The 19,585-nt window shown below is 41.6% G+C and overlaps 1 protein-coding gene across 3 annotated transcripts in view; it reads left to right on the top strand.

Annotated features, from left to right (window-relative positions):
• LOC117512002 (partitioning defective 3 homolog) overlaps positions 1-19,585 on the top strand; it is a 1,323,734-nt gene that overhangs the window by 615,240 nt on the left and 688,909 nt on the right. For all 3 annotated transcript variants that reach the window (XM_034171933.1, XM_034171942.1, XM_034171950.1), the window contains exon 9: positions 17,916-18,143. In XM_034171933.1, coding sequence (XP_034027824.1) covers positions 17,916-18,143 — 228 coding nt within the window. The remainder of the gene's footprint in view (positions 1-17,915; positions 18,144-19,585) is intronic.

Consider the following 19,585-nt stretch of genomic DNA (forward strand, 5'->3'; position numbering starts at 1 on the left):
GTCACAGTGGAATGTGCTGAAAAAGTGCTGATGTCCACCTCTTCCACAATTTCTCGGATAGTCACACGACGGTCCCACATCACCAAAGCATTCACTTTGGAAATGATCTGGTCATTTCAGCATGTTGATAGCCGACTGGAGCATGGCGCGCTCTCCACCATTGTGCGGCCGTCTTTAAACAGGTTGTACCGCTCCTTAATCTGTGTGATGCCCATAGGATCGTCACCGAAAGCCGTCTCAATAATCCGAATGGTTTCCAGCTGGCTGTCGACCAGTTTCTGGGAAAATTTGATGCAGTCGCGCTGCTCCAGTCATTCCGCCATTTCCTTGCAAAGAAAAAACTACGAGAGACTCCACCCATCCTCACACAAAGACTGCTTACAAGCAAATGATGCAAACGACAGACGTGAAAAAATTCACGCATGCGCACGAAGGTTCAAGGTTGGCTCATGCAAGCACACGTGATTCAAATCCATCAGGTTTTTGAAAAAAATAAAAAGGTCTGATACTTTTCTAACAGACCTCGTGTATATATATATATATATATATATATATATATATATATATATATGTGTGTGTGTGTGTGTGTGTGTGTGTGTGTGTGTGTGTGTATTTTTATGGATTCCAAAAGTGCCAAAACTATTGTTATGAAAGATTAGCAAGACCTTGCACTTTTTTCTATTGATTTATTGTGCTGCTTCATTTTGTTAAGCAGAATAAAGATATGAGGCAGTCTTTCCTGTTGGTTTCCATTACATCACTTTTTTGTCACTTCAGATGTGAACACAGTGACTGTACAATCACACATACTGACAATGAGATATAATAATAATAATAATAAAAAACTTTATTGAGCAAGTTAAAAACATTTATATATTGCGCAGATTCATCTTTGAAAATCCGTACATTACTCAAAGGGAGTAGAATGAAGTAAAACTTTTATTTTCTACCCCCTTTCACATGTTTTATTTTCGACTACGCAGACAAGAATAAATAAAAAAAATTTTGAGATCATATATACCTATATAAACACACACCTTGCATTATACATATCAACATGTATTTACATAAATACACTACTTCTATACACAAATACCCTTGCATACACCAATACACACACTAGATTCAATGAGATTTGACAATATAACACTTTTAACCCACATACATGCACCCATGGGCACCCGCGCCCACGCACGCATGCACGTTTCCCTGTATTCAATATGACTTAATAATATAACAATGTTATCCACACACATGCACACATGGGCAACCCATGACCATGCATGCATGCACGTTTCCCTGTACTCAACATGACATAATAATATAACAGGTTTTTTTTTTTTTTTTTCCTTTTTTTTCCACGTATCATGGGCAACTCGTGTGCATTCATATTTCCCATACATTCGTTATGACCAAATAATATAACAGTTTAGATCCACAAACATGCACACCTGTATGTATACTGAGAATTATGTTATTCAGTTTCATATTTTTTTAATATTTTGAGTTTTAAATTTCTTTTGAATTGATGTAACTGTAGTACATACTTTGATGTCCTCTGTTAGGTTATTCCATAAATCCACCCCATGTCTCGTAAGGCACATTTGTTTCATTATTGTACGAGCACACTGTTTTTTTTAAATTATATTTCCTTCTTAGATTGTAATCTTCCTCTCTTTCACTAAACAATTTTTGGAGGTTATCTGATAGTAGGTTTTGTTTCACTTTAAAAATAATTTGTAAAGTTTTAAATTCTGCAAGATCTCCAAATTTTAGTATTTTGGATTGTAAAAACAGTGTACTCGTATGATTTCTGAAGCCTACATTATGGATGATTCTTATTGCCCTTTTCTGTAACTTAAAAAGTGTGTCTACATTACTTTTATATGTATTACCCCACACCTCAATGCCATAGCTAATATATGGTAATATTAATGTGCAATAAATAATATATAAGGACTCCTGATCTAAGAAATGTTTGGCTTTCCCCATTATGGAAATACTTCTGGCCATTTTGGATTGTATGCTAGCAATGTGGGGTTTCCAGCACATCCTGTGATCGATTATTATTCCTAAAAATCTATGCAATTTCACTAATGACTTGTTTAATTATTGTAGTATCCAACTTATTGCAATCTACTGATTTTTTGCCTTCAATTCATTAACAGTGTTTATTATTTCCATTTCGTCTGTTGCTGATAGAAAGAATGAATTTAAGTTTACTTGTTCAGTACCTATTTCTGAGGCTGAATATGGCATTTTTATTTCAGCTGCCAATTCTGGCCCTATATTAACAAAATAATGATTAAATGCATTTACTAGCTCTTCGTTGTTATAGATCTTTTTATCACTGTCAATGAAATAGTCCGGCAAGGTACTACGGTTCTCCTTTTTCCTGATGACACTATTTATTACATTCTAGAGGCCTTTAATATTTCCCTTGTTTTGTTCTAGTTGTGTTTTATAATACATCTTTTTACAATTTCTTAATACACATGTCAACTTATTTTTATACATCTTATATTTATTTTCTGTTTTGATTGTTCTTTCTTTAATAAATACCCTGTATAGCCAGTTTTTCTTTTTACAGGCATTAATTAAACTGCTTGTCATCCATGGGTTGGTTTTAGCTTGTTTGATTTGGATTGATTTCACAGGGCAACATTGATCATAGAGAGTCAAAAATTTATTCAAAAAAGTGTTATAAGTCGAATTAACCTCAGTTTCATCTAATATTACTTTCCAGTCTTGTTTTAATAGACTTTGTTTGAATATCATTATTGATTAATTTGTTTTTACTCTTATGAAATTAGTAATCTTAATATTTTTCTTGGCTTTTCTATAGTTCTAACTTATTTTCATAGTTAAAAATACTGGTAAGTGGTCACTTATATCGTTTATTAATATGCCACTGGAAATGTCATTGTTTAATAGGTTAGTGAAGATATTATCAATTAGTGATGAACTCTGTGCAGTGATTCTGGTTGGTTTAGTTATTTTTGGATGGAATGACAAGCTATACATAGTATCCATAAAATTTTCCGTAGGCTTATGTGTACTCATTTTTAATAAATCTATGTTAAAATCCCCACATATAAAAACATCTTTATGTTCCATTTTCGTATACAAGTTATGCATTAGTTCCGTAAACATTTCAATACTTGATCCAGGAGATCTGTAAACACACGTAATCAATATATTTTTTCTGTTTTCCATTATCAATTCAGTTGTTATACACTCCATAATATCATCAATAGCCAATGTCATGTTGTCAGTCTGTTTTGCATGTAAGTTTTTATCCACATATAATGCCACACCACCTCCATTTTTTTTGTTTCTGCTCTGTGCAAACATCTCATAATCTTTTAACATAAAGTTGTTTGTTTCATCATTTTTTATCCAAGTTTCTGAAATTGCTAATACATTAAACAAAGTACCCAATTGGTTCAAGTAATCTTTTATCTTTTCAAAATTTGCATGAAGGCTGCGACTATTGAAGTGGACAATTGACAACATCTCATTAGGTTTATTCTGAGTTGGTATTTGCTGGTCTTGATAATACATGCAGTCATCATTTATGTCATAAAAGTTTATATCCGGGTCGACTTCATCTATAACATGTTGCATTTTAGATTCACTACATTCAAAAGTTTTAAATTGCATTTCTTGGTTTTGTATTTTCATTGTCCTCTATGGGCAGGGAATTGTTAATGTTTAATTTGTCATTTTGAATTGTAGGTAAAACTATCTAGATTTTTTATTTATATTTCATTTTTCAATTGTATTTGTTCAGTTCATGTTCTTCTTTGATGCATAGTACCTTAGCTTCTTCTGCTGTACCTAATAGTTTTATGTAAACTCTGCAGTTAGAGGTCCATGTTCCTTGGATTTTGTTTTGTTTCTTTAGTAGACGGGCTTTTCTAGCTATATCTGCATTTTTTTGGTCAGATGATCGTTTATGTATACCTTGGTCCCTTTAAGTTTCTTTCCCTGCTTTAATATGGTTAACTTATGTTTCCTCTTAACCTATCCTATTATAAAGACTTATCTACGCCCATGTGTGTACGTGCATGCGCATATGTGTACCATTCTGAGGAATAGATTGCTTCTCCCCCACTGGAATCTGAAGGCAGAGTATGGAGGCGAATTGTTCGGCTTCCTCCTCATCATCCATTCCTCCACAGGAAGAAATAGATTCCTGCCTGGCCTCCTGTTGCACTGGGTTGGACATAGTCCTCGAAAACTGCTGAGCTTTGAAGCCCCCCTGCTAAATGATTATCAACACAAAGTATGCCTGCTATTTCCTGGATGAGTCCGTCACTGGCAAAATGTGGCTTTAAATATATTTTTTGATTTTTTTTTTTTTTTTTTAAGAATTCAGTGCATGAACTATGAGCACAGCTGAGTTATTAAAATTTTAGACTGCCTCACTTGGCACATTCTGCATATTTGTTCACCAGACTGTGTGAGGATTTATTTCTTTTTATAAAACTACATCTTGGTCATTAGAAAACACCTGAGTTTCTGCAGGTCTTTTCTGCTGTGAAAGTGGCTTCCAAACAAATCCATGTGGAAGTGACATTTTGTAGTGTTGCTCCCCCAGATTAGAAACTTTTATCCCCAGCTCCTCGAGCATTCTCTCTATTGCTTTTCTCTCCACCTTGATTGTGCATCACACAGAGCGACAATTTAAAGTGATAGTCTAATCTCCTCTGATTGTTTTGCATGGGTAAATATTTTGAGGCAGTTTATCTAACTGAATGTAATGATCCATTCATGGAGTAATTTATTATTCAATCAGGACCATGTGGAGCCTGATTACTAGAGTGATGGCAACGCACACATGCATATGGGACCATTTTCTCACAAACCAAGCATGCACACATGTATTCACACCTTCACTACCTGTCAGTGATTTTTGTAAATTACTGTAACAATGAAGTTGGGAGAAACCAAACCCCAGAGTAGTGGGTCAGTGTAGCATGTGTACCTCTGTGACACTGCTGGATTGAGTTGTTGTGGTGGAATCAGCTTTGTGGCTGTCATTTGAACACAATCAGCATGGTATTATTGTTGTAGTAATGGGAGCCTGGAAACAGGAGGTGGGATTGTTGGAATACAGACTTTCATCATGCTTTCATGCCCTCATGCTGCAGTGTAGTTTGCGTCAGGCCAGCCAGCCTATTTATATGCTAAGTCCTATTTGCAAATGAGAGTAAACAATTCATATGTTGGGGAATGATGTGGAGATCTTGGTTTATTTGACCCCAAAGTTCTTATGAAACTCAGTGTGTATTTTGATCTTTATATCCTGATTTGTCTATGTTAAGGATTCAAGTGAGCATATTTGCATGTAGAGTTTCCCTGATTTGTGGTTCATCACAGGCAACACTGGCCTCTAGGGGCTACCAGGATCCTGTTATACACAACAATGCCTCACAAGCAACATCATAGGGTTGTCTGTCCACTTTGGAAGATGCCAGCATAGCTGAAAGTAGAAGGTTCATTCGTCTGACCTATATCTATCAGAATTTCACAATTTGAGAACTGAATATGGAGTTTTTTTGTTTTGTTTTGTTTTGTTTTGGAAATTTTGTAGACCCATTCTCTCATGGACTGACTCCTTTAACCCTCTGGGGCCAATGCCATTGTATACGATGGCTGAGTACATGTTTTACTAAATTATAAATAACTTTGTTAATGATATGAGATAGAAACTTACTTTTTTGCTGAAAAGTACATTCCTCGGCCTTTCGAGCCAGCCATCCACCATTTTTGTACTCCTCATAGAAGCTGTGTGATGACATGAGCAATGTGAGTGTCCAATCGGAATTGGTTCACTGTCACATGGTTTTCCAATATCCAACTGTAGGGCAGAGCAGTCTCACGTGGTAGGCCAAAGATTGTTAGGAGCAGCGATATGTTACTGTTTGGCATATGAATGCTGTTTGAATAGCCCTCTGGCTGCTGGATCCATGCATAAAAGCACAGCGTTGCGCATATGGAAGTGGTCAGCGTAAGAGGGCCTCATACAACCTCATGTGGATGACCAAAGAGGTCAGTAGGAGAGATGATTCACTACTTTGCCAGTGAATATTGTTGAATAAGCCTCTCTCATTCTCACTCGTAAAGTGCTGTTTACACATATGAATGAAGGAGAGGGGTTTAACTGGGCCTCAAACTGTGAAGATAGGTTGTTTACAGTGCAGGAACACATTCCAAGAGGGAGTTAACTCCATGGAATTACAAAGTTTATGTTGTAAGCCATTGTGTAATAGCAGACAGAAATTGCTTTAAGATGTGGCATAAAGACAAACAAAACGCATAGACCATTTTGTATATATTGGTCCGTCTCGGCCAGCTTGCACTTGGCCGAGATGGACGCATTTTCTCTTCTCTCCCTCCCTCCTTATCTTTCCTGCTTCTGTGGCATGTTGTCTGTGAGGCTGCAGTTTTTGTTCTTCTGAAAAGCGACAAAAATGGATTTGTTAAAGTGGTCTCTGAACGCAGTTGACACTATTTTTTCTACAAGACATTCGGGGGCATAGGACCCGACCTGTCCTGCCGGGACGCATGTGATGGGCTACGTGATGGACTCGTGGAGGAGATGGCAGGTCATGTGCCTTTACACACTGTCTGTGGAGGACGTCGAAGATGTGTATCTATTTGGCTTGGGAGTGACTGGCTTTCTACTGTGTGGCGCGGGCATAGCGCTGGTTTACTGGAAAATTAAAAAAGTGGAGGCTGTTTTGATTGGGCCGTCCAGATTGCCCTACTTGATTGATTAGATTGGAAGGACAGTGACTGCTCAATCGGCGGGTGTTAACCGCACGTTGGAAACCATCTCTGGGAGGATTGCAGCGCTGGAAAACCGCCTTGACCGTCAGTAAATGACCACATCTCCTTTCTACATTCAGATGCATTGAGAGCCACTTTGTTCTCAGAACTGTGGAATCTTTCAGGCGTCTGCTAATCAGACATTCATTTGGCTTCCCCAAGACAGCTGCACTTCAAGGCCGCTGCGATAAAAAACCTCCAAGAAGATTAAACACTCAAGCCTCGCTTCCCTGGTTTCCCCTTCCCTCAGCTTCTCCAGCTCTGACGTTGACTGTGAACAGTCAACGTCAGAGCCGCTCAGAGCTGAACACCCCCTCCCAGGATTCAGTCATGGCCGTTGTTTAGCGCCAAAAAGGGCTGCTACCGGAGTGTTCTGATAAACTGGACTTTCAAATCTCGGCTGTCGTCCTGTGTTCTTGTTTGTCTGTGTGTTTACTGTTCTCTGTGCTGATAAGAGTTTTTTCCTCATTGTTGTGGCTTCTCGAAGGCAGCGACCTTGAGGGTTTTTTTCTCTTCCTTACCTTGTGTGTGCTTTTTTATGTGTTTATGTACCAGGCCGGCTTATGTCTGTTACGTGTGTTGTTTGTCTTTGGGTCGGTCATGGTTTGCTCAGCCCTGCTGTGACCTAAAGCAGGGATGTACATCTAGAGCTGGTCCCCGGGCGCCTTATGGCGACTTCTGCTCCTAACTGGCAATTAAGCTGGGTTAAATGCAGTAGACACAATTCATTGTACAGGGAACATGTTCCTTTGTGCATATGACAATAAAATTCTTTTGAATCCTTGAATCCTTGAATATTGTTCAAAATGTGCATTTATGTTTATTGTTAGAACTTTTATTTTGTACATTGTTTTGTACAAGAAGCCAAACTACCTTTATAAAGTGTCAACATAGTTGTTTATTATAGTTTGCTGTGTGTTTTAAATAAATGTGTGTGAAAATTATTTTTCCGCTTTATTTTTTCCTTGCTTATTTCTGATTGTAAACCTTTGTTACACTTAGAAAACACCACTATAGCATACTGTATATATTCTGAAAGTACAGGTTGTCCTGAAAAAAGACACATACCACTTGATTGTGGGATGCAAGGTGAACTTTTAACAGCAATAATAAAACATTTATGCCAGGCGAGTGAACTGTCCAAAAAATGCCCTCGGACCCAGGAGGGTTAAAATATACAATATACTCTCCTAAACTGTCATCCTATAAACTGGATATTCACATTCACCAGACGAAAGGATAAGTTGTAATGTTTTTCTATGGTTTTTCATGTAATAAACACAGTATATATCTGATTTTGTGGAACAGATTTTCACTCACATCGGACAAAATGTCCTATCCAATTGCAATGCATTTTCATTGAAAGCCCCTCACATATACCATACAGAACAGTCTGGACGTGCCCAGTAACAGAGGTATGAAATGAAGTTCAGCACTGACACTCACCAATTCGAGGAAAGTGGGTACCATATCTCCTTGATTAAAAGCCTGGACGTTTATTTTTTTCAAACTGTGTTCAGACCCGGCACCTAAATGAGGCAGGCCATAATTCAAGGCTGGTGATTATTAACAAAATGCTGCTTGTTGCTTGCACTGTAACAGAGAGAACATAGAGAGGGCCATCTTCCTATATGCTGCATTGTAATTGGCTGAGTGCCAGCCGCCATTTTCAGTGTGTGTAACTAGCTATTGCTATAGATGCACAATGACGGTCTTTGTGTTACTCTAGAGACGTATTAGAGATAGAAGTTTCAGTTTATGTGCATGTTTCTTGACCATGGATCATAACTATCATATCTGCAACATCAGAAAAACATCAAGAGCTAAAGGAACTGAGTGTTCGGCTATCAATTGCACCAAGTACACTAAAACAAACAAGGAAGTGGCATTCTACTCCTTTCCAAAGGACAAAACGAGGTGAGCCATGTGCTTGTTTAGTATTGACTACTAATCAGTGCTATTCAGTACTGTTCATGAAAGGCAGACAAGCACATTATGGATCTAGGTATAAATGGCCATATATATATATATATATCATCATTTATAGTGTAACCAGAGCTACTGTAGCACTACAAACTTGTAAATGAAAATGGAGGCAGTAACTGTCACTTAGTAAGGTTATTGTTGGTGTACACATGAACACACACAGCAAAGGTAAAAATGGACAGACAGAAAGTCTAAAGTGACATGTGTTGATACCGAAACTAACAAAGATGATAAAATCCTGACCAAACCAAGTAGCAAGATATATATATATATATATATATATATATATATATATATATATATATATATATATATATATATATATATACGAGGTCTATTAGAAAAATATCCGACCTTATTATTTTTTTCAAAAACCATATGGATTTGAATCACGTGTGATTACATCAGACATGCTTGAACCCTCGTGGGCATGCGAGAGTTCTTTCACGCCTGTCGGTTATGTCATTCGCCTGTGGGCAGTCTTTGAGTGAGGAGTCGCCCACCCCTCTCATCGATTTTTTCATTGTTTAGGAATGGCTCAGAGACTGCTGCTTTGTTTGATCAAAATTTTTTCAAAACTGTAAGGCACAACTGAATGGACACCATTCAATAAATTCAGCTGGTTTTCGGTAAAAAATTTTAACGGCTGATGAGAGATTTTGGTCTGGTAGTGTCGCCGTAAGGATGGCCCACGGCGCCTGACGGCGATCTGCGCTTCGAGGCGGCAGCGTCTTGCCGTTTCAAGTTGAAAATTTACACATTTCAGGCTCTGTTGACCCAGTAAGTCGTCAGAGAACAGAGAACTTTCAGAAGAAGTCGGCATGAGGAGTTTATTTGGACATTCCATTGTTAACGGACATTTTGTAATGAAAGATCGTGCGGGCAGAGTCGCATGTCGGGCCGGACCCGACCGTGGGGGGTCGCGACAGGAAAAACACCTCCGTTGGAAACCTTAATGGGCAAGTTGGAACATGCCCAAGCTGTTAAACAATTTCTCAGTTACTCACTTGTTGAAAGCCATCAAAAGCCGCCTGAATTTTACAAATGGTTTTCAACACGGAGGTGTTTTTCCTGTCGCGGTGCACACAGATTTGCCGAGTCGTCACGACTCGGCGAATTTGCCCGCACGTCTTTCATTCAAAAATGTCCTTAAACAGTGGAATGTCCGCATAAAGTCCTCATGCCGGCCTCTTCTGAATCTTCTCTGCTCTCTCACGACGTCCTGGGTGAATTAAGCCTTAAATTAGGATGTTTTCAGGTCGAAACAGGCCAACGACGGCGCCTGGAAGCGCTGCACGACATCCCGCTCCGTGGAAAGACCTTACACCGACAGAAACACCCCATAATCTCTCATCAGCCATTAAACTTTTCACCGAAAACCAGCTTAATTTCTCGAATAGTGTCCACTCGGATATTCCTCACAGGTCCAGAAAAAATTTTGATAAAGCAACGCGCGCCGTCTGGAGCAGCGTGTGAAACAAAGGAATTCAGCCGAGAGGGCGGGACCACATCTCACTCAAGGCCTGCCCACAGGGAAATGACGTCACCGACACGCGTGAAAAAACTTACGCATGCGCACGAGGGTTCAAGCATGATTGGTGTAATCGCACGTCATTCAAATCCATATAGTTAAAAAAAATAAATAAAAGGGTCGGTTTATAGACCTCGTATATATATATATGAAATTACTACGTATGAGTGTTTTTCACGTGTACCAATAAAATAAACTTGAAAATAGCACCTCTGGTAGCTGATTTTCTGATTTTGTCCCAAGAAAATCTCCCTACCACTTTTCTCTATTCTTTACCCTACTTTTTCAGAAAATCAGTCCCTACTTTTGCCCTGCTTTTTGTGACAAGGTTGGTGGAAGGCCTGCATTTACAACTTAATAAAATTTAAAAACTTGAATGTTATTTTTGTTTTTGATTAAAGTGTTTGAATTCCCGGGGCCTCTGTCACCTCCGGAACCCCTGGCCACATTGGTACCATGTCAACCAACTTTTATGTTTTAACAAACATGATCCTGAAATAGCTATACCACAATAATTGTAGGTAGATCAGACTAAAACCTTTATTGAAGGATATATTAAATGGCTATTCTTAGGCCAATAGGCTTTCTTGTTCTGTCAATAGGCCTATCTGGCCCTGTCTAGGCCTATCCCTTTAAAATGCACCAACGCTGACTCAGCCAGGTTTGCCAGGGCCACAGACTGTATAGGTACCTATATATGTCACCGTGTGACATGTGAAGTCTCAGGTAATTATATCTGGTATGTTCAGCTGATCTAGTCATCATCAAGTAAGATCATTGTGTTGAGATCAGGCTGCCTAGGATATAATATACTTACAGTGCTTTCTTTTCCACTCTGTACACTCCACAATCATAACAGCTGTTTAAATAAACATTTGTAATTGTAGTTCCTTGTGTTCTAAAGTCATATAGTGCATTACAGTAGCTTGTAGTACACTCAAGAGAAGTTTTGTTTATGAAACGTCATTCCACTGCAGCAGCCAAGCTGCCCCAGTTACACACAATGAAAATGGCGTCCAGATTCGGTAATTTTGTGGGAGTTGGCCCTCTCTTTGTTCTCTCTGACTGTAATATTGTGTTAAGTTTCACACATATCCCTGGGTGTGGAGAACCATTGACAACCTCTTTAGAACAGAGCCCTCTGCAGGGATGCTAACTCATGCACCTGCTAAACGATGGAGGCTGCAAAGGGCTGTGATTTGTGACGTTTACGTTTTCACTCCTTCCTCTCCCGTCATATTTTAAAAGTTTTTGCAGTGCACACTCTGATTACATTTTGATCACGGATCATATACGTTTGGCAGAAAAGTCTGTGAACATAAACAACTTTACAACACAAGGTCAGAAAAGCACTCTCAAATGATCTGCAATTCATGGAGGAAATTAATCCTGAAAAGGCCACTGTTCCTGTGGTAAATTGCATAAAGATGCAATGGAGAACTTAAAATGGCTCACGTGCACGTCAACATCACTGCATGGCCACAGAGTTAAGGACTTACAGAAGCATAAATCAGTCTATAGGATTTTAAGGTACCACTCTGCACTGGACTTAAAAAAAACAAAAAAAAAAAAACCAAGACTGACTCGTACATACAATGCATATACATACATTACATACATTTAACTGATTTTGTCCATTTTATACATATAACAGATGTTGCCTGTTTTATACATATAACTGATTTCGATGATAATGAACAAAATTTACTGGCCCACCTGAATCCATTGTATGCGAGTTTTACTGTAGTCATCTCATAACCATAAACACAGACACAACATTCTGTGCGGCAGACATCTCACAGTACTGAACAGCATAACCGGAATGGTCTATGAATGGCTCCCGGTATCCATGTAAGCTGTTACTAAAGAAGGCTGACATCTTTGGCCCACAAGCAGCCAGAAGACAACTCATAATACTTTAAACCCATCACACTCAGCCATGTTTCCACTAAATCAGTAAAAAACGGGGCGGACACAGTAACAATTCGTACAACGTACAGTAGGAACACAGTAGAAACTGACAACTGATACTGTTTCTACTGGCATGTTCATATATTACATAGTGAAGACGTGGTCAAATGAGGAGGCAGAAAGAAATAAAAAGGAGCTTGTAATGACTGTATTGGCATGTAACTGTTAGAGAAATGTACCAATTCCAGTCCTTTGTCCTGAAACACAGCCACAAAAATAAATAAGTTAATAAATCTCCCTCGCATGTATGAACAATTTGAGTTCTGCTTCAAAGCATGCACACACATGCATGGAGCATATTTGAGTGTGTGATTAAAGCCCCAGTCACACGGCACTAACAAAGGACACTGAAGCCAAAACGAAACAAGAAATCTGGACTTGCGTTGACTTTCGGACACATCGTTTAACCATTGTCCAGCTTTGTTCCTGTAGCTGGTGCTTCATCAGAATTTTCAAACTGTTGAAAAGTGTGAACAAATCCTGACGAAAACTTCAATTCATCAATATTCCGTTTTGCTTTCTGTGTTGATAGTTCCTCGTGGTTTGCGTATTTCCCATACCGTCAGCGTTCCGTTAGATTATCGCCAACTTTGTCCAACCTCCCAAGGCTGACGTCTTGCACGAACGTTGATGATATCTGAACAGATTAATAACTATAGCTCCGACGAGCTGAACATGACTCGTCCATGTGTGAGAGAAAAAGCAACATTTTCATACAGAAACAATTGTTGTGAAAGTGTAGGAACACGGACCCACAACAGGGGGCGCAAATGAACGGACAATGGAGAAGGTAAATAACAAGGTTTTACTGTTGTGAAACGTGCACAACCAATACAACAATCGACAATTTGGGGTTAAGCCGAATTCCACTGGTGTCATGTGGGCAGGCTCGAAGGTAGGAGACGTCCGTCCAAGTCGAACCGGAACCACCCAGATTTCCTCTGCCACCGAACCCTGGAAGTACTGGAACCGCCAAGTCCTGAATTCCCAGGTGGCCACTGCCTCCGCTCGTCGGATCCGGTACTGCTGGCAAGAGAACAACAAACACACAGGTGTGGATGCGGCTGCACCCAGTAACACGGAGAGGGGAGAAGCCGCCTCCACCTCACGTCACAATACTGCAGGAAGGTGAGTACTTATCCGAAGCAACGGCTTTTTGTAGACAGCTGTCCTGCAATGCTCAACAAGAAAGACAATATAATAATGTAAGAAATACAGCAGAGAACGTTACCTCTATCTTAAGGCGATATCTCGGCACTGAGGTGGAGACGCCGTCCTGGTGATATACCTCCGTGCTGAGTGGAGTCAGCTGTGTCCAGTGATGGGTGACAGCTGTCACCCTGGCTGCTCTCGTGAGGCGGCAGCGCCCTCTGGTGCCTGGAGCCCGCACTCCAGGCAGGGCGCCCTCTAGTGGTGGTGGGCCAGCAGTACCTCCTCTTCAGCGGCCCACACAACAACAATCGCGTGGGGAAGGCGGAGCGCGGTCGGAACCGGAAGGGAGAGGGACAGCGCGTGCCCGGCCATGCCTTTCGTCTCGTTCCCGCCGACGTTCTTCTAACCGGTTGTCCAACCGTATGACAAGATCAATGAGCCCATCTAAATCCCGCGGTTCGTCCTTAGCCACCAGGTGCTCTTTAAGAACCAAAGACAGTCCGTTTACAAAGGCGGCGCGGAGGGCAGTGCTATTCCAGCCGGACCTCGCAGCCGCGATGCGGAAGTCGACTGCATAGGCAGCTGCGCTCCGGCGCCCCTGTCTTATTGACAGTAGCACTGTTGAAGCGGTTTCTCCTCGATTGGGGTGATCGAACACAGTTCTGAGCTCCCTCACAAACCCATCGTATATCTGAAGGAACCGTGAGTTCTGCTCCCAGAGCGCTGTAGCCCAAGCGCGTGCCTCCCCGCGAAGCAGGTTTATCACATAAGCTACTTTGCTAGCATCAGCCGCGTACATCACGGGACGCTGTGCGAAGACGAGCGAACACTGCATAAGAAAATCTGCGCAGGTCTCCACACAGCCGCCGTACGGTTCTGGAGGGCTTATGTATGCTTCTGGGGAAGGAGGGAGGGGTCATTGAACGACCAGTGGAACGTCACTATTACGCGCAGGGTCGACGGGAGGGAGAGCCGCAGCGGCGCCCGGGGGGCGCGCTTCCACTTGTGCGGCGAGAGCCTCCACCCTGCGGTTCAGGAGAACGTTCTGCTCGGTCATTAAGTCCATCCGAGTGGTGAAAGCGGTGAGGATCCGCTGCAACTCACCGATTACCCCTCCCGAAGACGCCTGCGCGCCCTGGTCTTCCATTGGCCGTTCAACAGCCGGTTGATGCCCCTCGGGATCCATGACATTGGCCGAGATAGCCTGTTGTGAAAGTGTAGGAACACGGACCCACAACAGGGGGCGCAAATGAACGGACAATGGAGAAGGTAAATAACAAGGTTTTACTGTTGTGAAACGTGCACAACCAATACAACAATCGACAATTTGGGGTTAAGCCGAATTCCACTGGTGTCGTGTGGGCAGGCTCGAAGGTAGGAGACGTCCGTCCAAGTCGAACCGGAACCACCCAGATTTCCTCTGCCACCGAACCCTGGAAGTACTGGAACCGCCAAGTCCCGAATTCCCAGGTGGCCACTGCCTCCGCTCGTCGGATCCGGTACTGCTGGCAAGAGAACAACAAACACACAGGTGTGGATGCGGCTGCACCCAGTAACACGGAGAGGGGAGAAGCCGCCTCCACCTCACGTCACAATACTGCAGGAAGGTGAGTACTTATTCGAAGCAACGGCTTTTTGTAGACAGCTGTCCTGCAATGCTCAACAAGAAAGACAATATAATAATGTAAGAAATACAGCAGAGACCGTTACCTCTATCTTAAGGCAATATCTCGGCACTGAGGTGGAGACGCCGTCCTGGTGATATACCTCCGTGCTGAGTGGAGTCAGCTATGTCCAGTGATGGGTGACAGCTGTCACCCTGGCTGCTCTCGTGAGGCGGCAGCGCCCTCTGGTGCCTGGAGCCCGCACTCCAGGCAGGGCGCCCTCTAGTGGTGGTGGGCCAGCAGTACCTCCTCTTCAGCGGCCCACACAACAACAATCGCGACAAGAACGTTCTATCAACTACTTTAACTATTTACACGCATTGCAGCCATCCCTGGCTGAACATATGTGTGCGCACACACGTTCCAGCCGTGAAGACAAACCTGTTATCAAGACAACCAGATCTCGCACCTGCAGGTGCTGTGCAGAGCACAGGGTGGCTGCAGAAATGTTCACAGGCTGGTGCTTGGTCTGATACTCACTGTCAAGTCACGTCATCATGAATGTTTCATTTTGATTTTGTTCTAAAGCGTCAAGGTCACCATTCGCTTCATTTTTCTTTTGTTTGTTCGGTTTTGTTTCATTCTTTCATGCGCTCTGGACTTGCAGGCTTTTCTGTGATGGGAGAAGTGCAGGCTCATTCGTCCACTTTTTCTCAACGATTTGTGCATTTTTTTTCCTTCATTCAGCTATCGCCGTGTGACCAAACTTTAAGTAACGACCGGCAGGTTTGGCAGGAAAGCTGTTTTTCTGACTGTGGCTTGGTTTTGAACATGAACACCAGCAAATTGTTATATTTACATATGCCAACAAGACCCAGAATAGGAGGATCACTGGTTGTTACCTGGACTTTTGAAGAACCAAAATATGTGAACTGAATATGCAGCACTTGCGGTAATATTGTAGATCAGGGGTGGGCAACTTGGTCCAGAAAGGGCGAAGAGGCTGCAGGTTTTCTTTGCAGCCACTGACTCCACCAGGTGATTTCACTGATTAATATCACTTTGAGCAGGTGGAATCAGTTAATCAGTGAAATCACCTGGTGGAGTCAGTGACTACGTTTATATGCCATTAATATTCGGGTTAAGGTCAATATTCCGGTTTCTGAATCATTAGGAATAACCCGTTTACATGCTTAAGCAGACAGAGTTACTCCTGTATTCATGGTCATTGGTATCATTTGAAATATCCCCATCTAAACAGCGACGCACGTCGTCCACTGGGGCTTGATTTGGTCTGGCGTTCGTGCAAATCCTGCTTCGTGTAATCCTGCTTCGTGTAAAACCCCTCACTACACACTTTTCTCAAACAGGCATTAACATTTTCTCATATCTCTCCTGTGGGCTGCTTCTGCATCAAAACAGCGAGCGTCGTCTCTGGACCTGTTGCCAGATTTGGCGCAGCTACGCACAGAAGAGAGGGGGGCGGTGTGAGTTTACTGAGCCCGCAGACGGAAAGCGCATCGTAGGCAGAGCAATCACGGTGATATGCCGACAGGTGCCGCGACCGGCCCGCCTGATAAGGACGCAGAACACAATGCGCTGTTTATCTCTGTTTCTGTGGTGTATGGTGGGCGGCACGCGCCGCATACAAGTAGTTGCTATACTCAAAAGACCAAGATTCCTTGCGGATAGGACATGTGCAGAACACAAAATAATGTTCCTTTCTATTGGGATATCCCGATGCGCGTTTATATGACCTGATATTCGGGTAAGAAAAGGAGTAACCCAGGGGTCTTATTCGGGTTTTTAAAAACCGGAATATGAGCATATTCGGGTTTTTGCGGGTGTTTACATGGCCGTGCGCAACCGGGTTATTGCTAATATTCCGGTTATGAAAGGGTTATTGGCTGCATGTAAACGTAGTCAGTGGCTGCAAAGAAAACCTGCAGCCTCTTCGCCCTTTCTGGAACACGTTGCCCACCCCTGTTGTACATCCACTGACTGACTCCATTCATCTCATGATCTTGTTAGCTGTGCTTGTTTCAGGAAATAGTTATATGTTAGTTTAAACAGGAATGTTGACATGGTGGGTCATGTCCGGGCTTGTTCAGGCACATGTAAAGTAGTTATTTCATTGACATGTGATTTTTGAATTGAAGTGTTGCTGATTACAGTGTCCTGGTGGCCACTATGGCCACCGTTGTTTGTTATTTAATATTGATTATTCATAATTGTTCCATTATTTCAGCAGCTTTATCATACACATTTCAAATATAAATTTATTTCATTTTAAGTCATTAATCTGTCAGCCACAACTATCACAAGGATGTCTTATCATAGAAGTGCTGAGCAGGAGTTACAGAAAATATTTTACACCTGAATGACAATATCATGGTACGACTGAACTGATTGTTTATGTGGCCTAGAGGGAGCATAAGACCTGACCAGTGTCCCTCTGGCTATTTGAGTTTGAGGTACCCTACTGTACAGACTTTCTCCCGTGTGTTTGTGCAGCACCCATATTTTGTGTAAGGTTTCACTTTCACCACTGACTTACAATTTGCCATCCTTATCTCTCTCTGCTCTGTTGATGCTGGTAATTACAGATAATACACTTGCTGTCCTGCAAGTCAGGATCCCACTGATTAACCATGCTAACCTCAACCATCCATGTCACCTCTCAACATACAGTACCTCCTATCCTTCCTTATCCTTCTATATCTGCTCAGTTTTGGTGACACTTTATTCTGCTTGCAAGTCTTATCGTGTTAAAGGTAATTCAGTTCTGTCTGCATTACCTCCCCACATCATTTCTTTCTTTGTATCACCTACAGAGCCCAGAACATGTTCATAAAGGCCATGCGTTCCCCTTCCATCCTCTTCCATGTGGTTCCCGCTGCCATGAAGAGACAGTATGAGCTGTTATCAGACCACAGTGAGCTGAGTCCACCTCACACCAACAGGGTTCGCTTTAGCCAAGATGCTCAGCAACCAAGGGACAGGTCCAGTCTGGTTGCAGCATTGACATCTCGGTCTGGACTCCTCCCTGGCTTCAACCACAAGTGGGTAGTTGTATTTTCTTTAATGTCTTTCTTTGAATTCCCTGTAACATGCTGTATTGTTTCCCAAGCCTGGTCCTCGGGAGTCAAAGTCCTGTATTTTTTCATTAATTAACATTGAAGCTGCTGCTGTTCCTACAACAACCCCAGTTCCAGTGAAGTTGGGACGTTGTGTGAAATGTAAAGAAAAACAGAATACAATGATTTGCAAATTCTCTTCAGCCTATATTCAACTGAATACACCACAGAGACAAATATTTAATGCTCAAACTGATAAACTTTATTGTTTGCTCATTTTGAAATGGATGCCTGCAACACGTTTCACAAAAGTTGGGACAGTGACAACAAAAAGACTGGGAAAGTTGGGAAACCCCTGACTGTTGAACAACTGAAGTCGTACATCAAGCAGAAGCTTCAACAATTAACAACAATTCAACAATTACTGTCCTCAGTTCCCATAAGCTTATTGGGTGTTGTTTGAAGGAAAGGTGATGTAACACAGTGGTAAACATACCACTGTCCCAGCTTTTTTGAAACATGTTAAAGGCATCCATTTCAAAATGAGCAAATATTCGCACAAAACAATAAAGTTTATCAGTTTGAACATTACATATCTTGTTTTATGGTGTTTTCAATTGAATATAGGTTGAACAGGATTTTCAAATCATTGTATTCTGTTTATATTTACATTTTACACAATATCCCAACTTCATTGGAATTGGGGTTGTATTTGCAGTTGTGATTCAGTTCCACTAGCGGAGACAGAAATTATGAGTTTTCCCAGTAAAGACTAGATTTTCATCAGAGTTGTGTTCTGGCACTAATGCTGTTAAGTGATTTCATGGTGTTGGGTATGGTTGTGGAAACCCATGACTTAGGTGCTTTTGTTGGCAGATGATGCTCTGATCTTTGCAGAATCAGTGTAAATTCAGATTGCAGCTATTGAGAAGCTGAGTGATGAATCTGTCTCTGGGTTTTTAATTGTTCTGGATCAAGATCCAGGCTTTTAACGACTTCCTGGACTCAGCCATCAGAAGTGTGTCTGTATATGTATATGAAAGGCTTGAATTTGTAGAAACATTGATTTATCACGGCAGTGATATACATATCTCTGGGTCCTCAGCCTTTTTGCTTGAGAGACGTTTGGGAGGAGCATGTAGAGTCATGAAGTCTTTCGGGTCCTGGTGCTTCCTGTCTTATTTTATGGTTGTGAGACTTGGACAATGGACTTGGACCAGTGAGCTAAAACAATGATGACTGGACATCATTGCTATCAGGATTTTTCGCTGGATCCTTGGGTACAGCTGGAATGACTTTGTGTCACACAAGCAGTTACTGAAGGAGACTAAGGTCAAGAGTATTACTTGCATGGTGAAAGCATGTCAGCTGCAATTTTTTGGCCAAACATTTCTTTTTGTATGATCGATCACATAGGTGCCTGAGTG

This window comes from Thalassophryne amazonica, chromosome 1 (assembly GCF_902500255.1).
Source record: "Thalassophryne amazonica chromosome 1, fThaAma1.1, whole genome shotgun sequence".
NCBI classification, from domain to species: Eukaryota; Metazoa; Chordata; class Actinopteri; order Batrachoidiformes; family Batrachoididae; genus Thalassophryne; species Thalassophryne amazonica.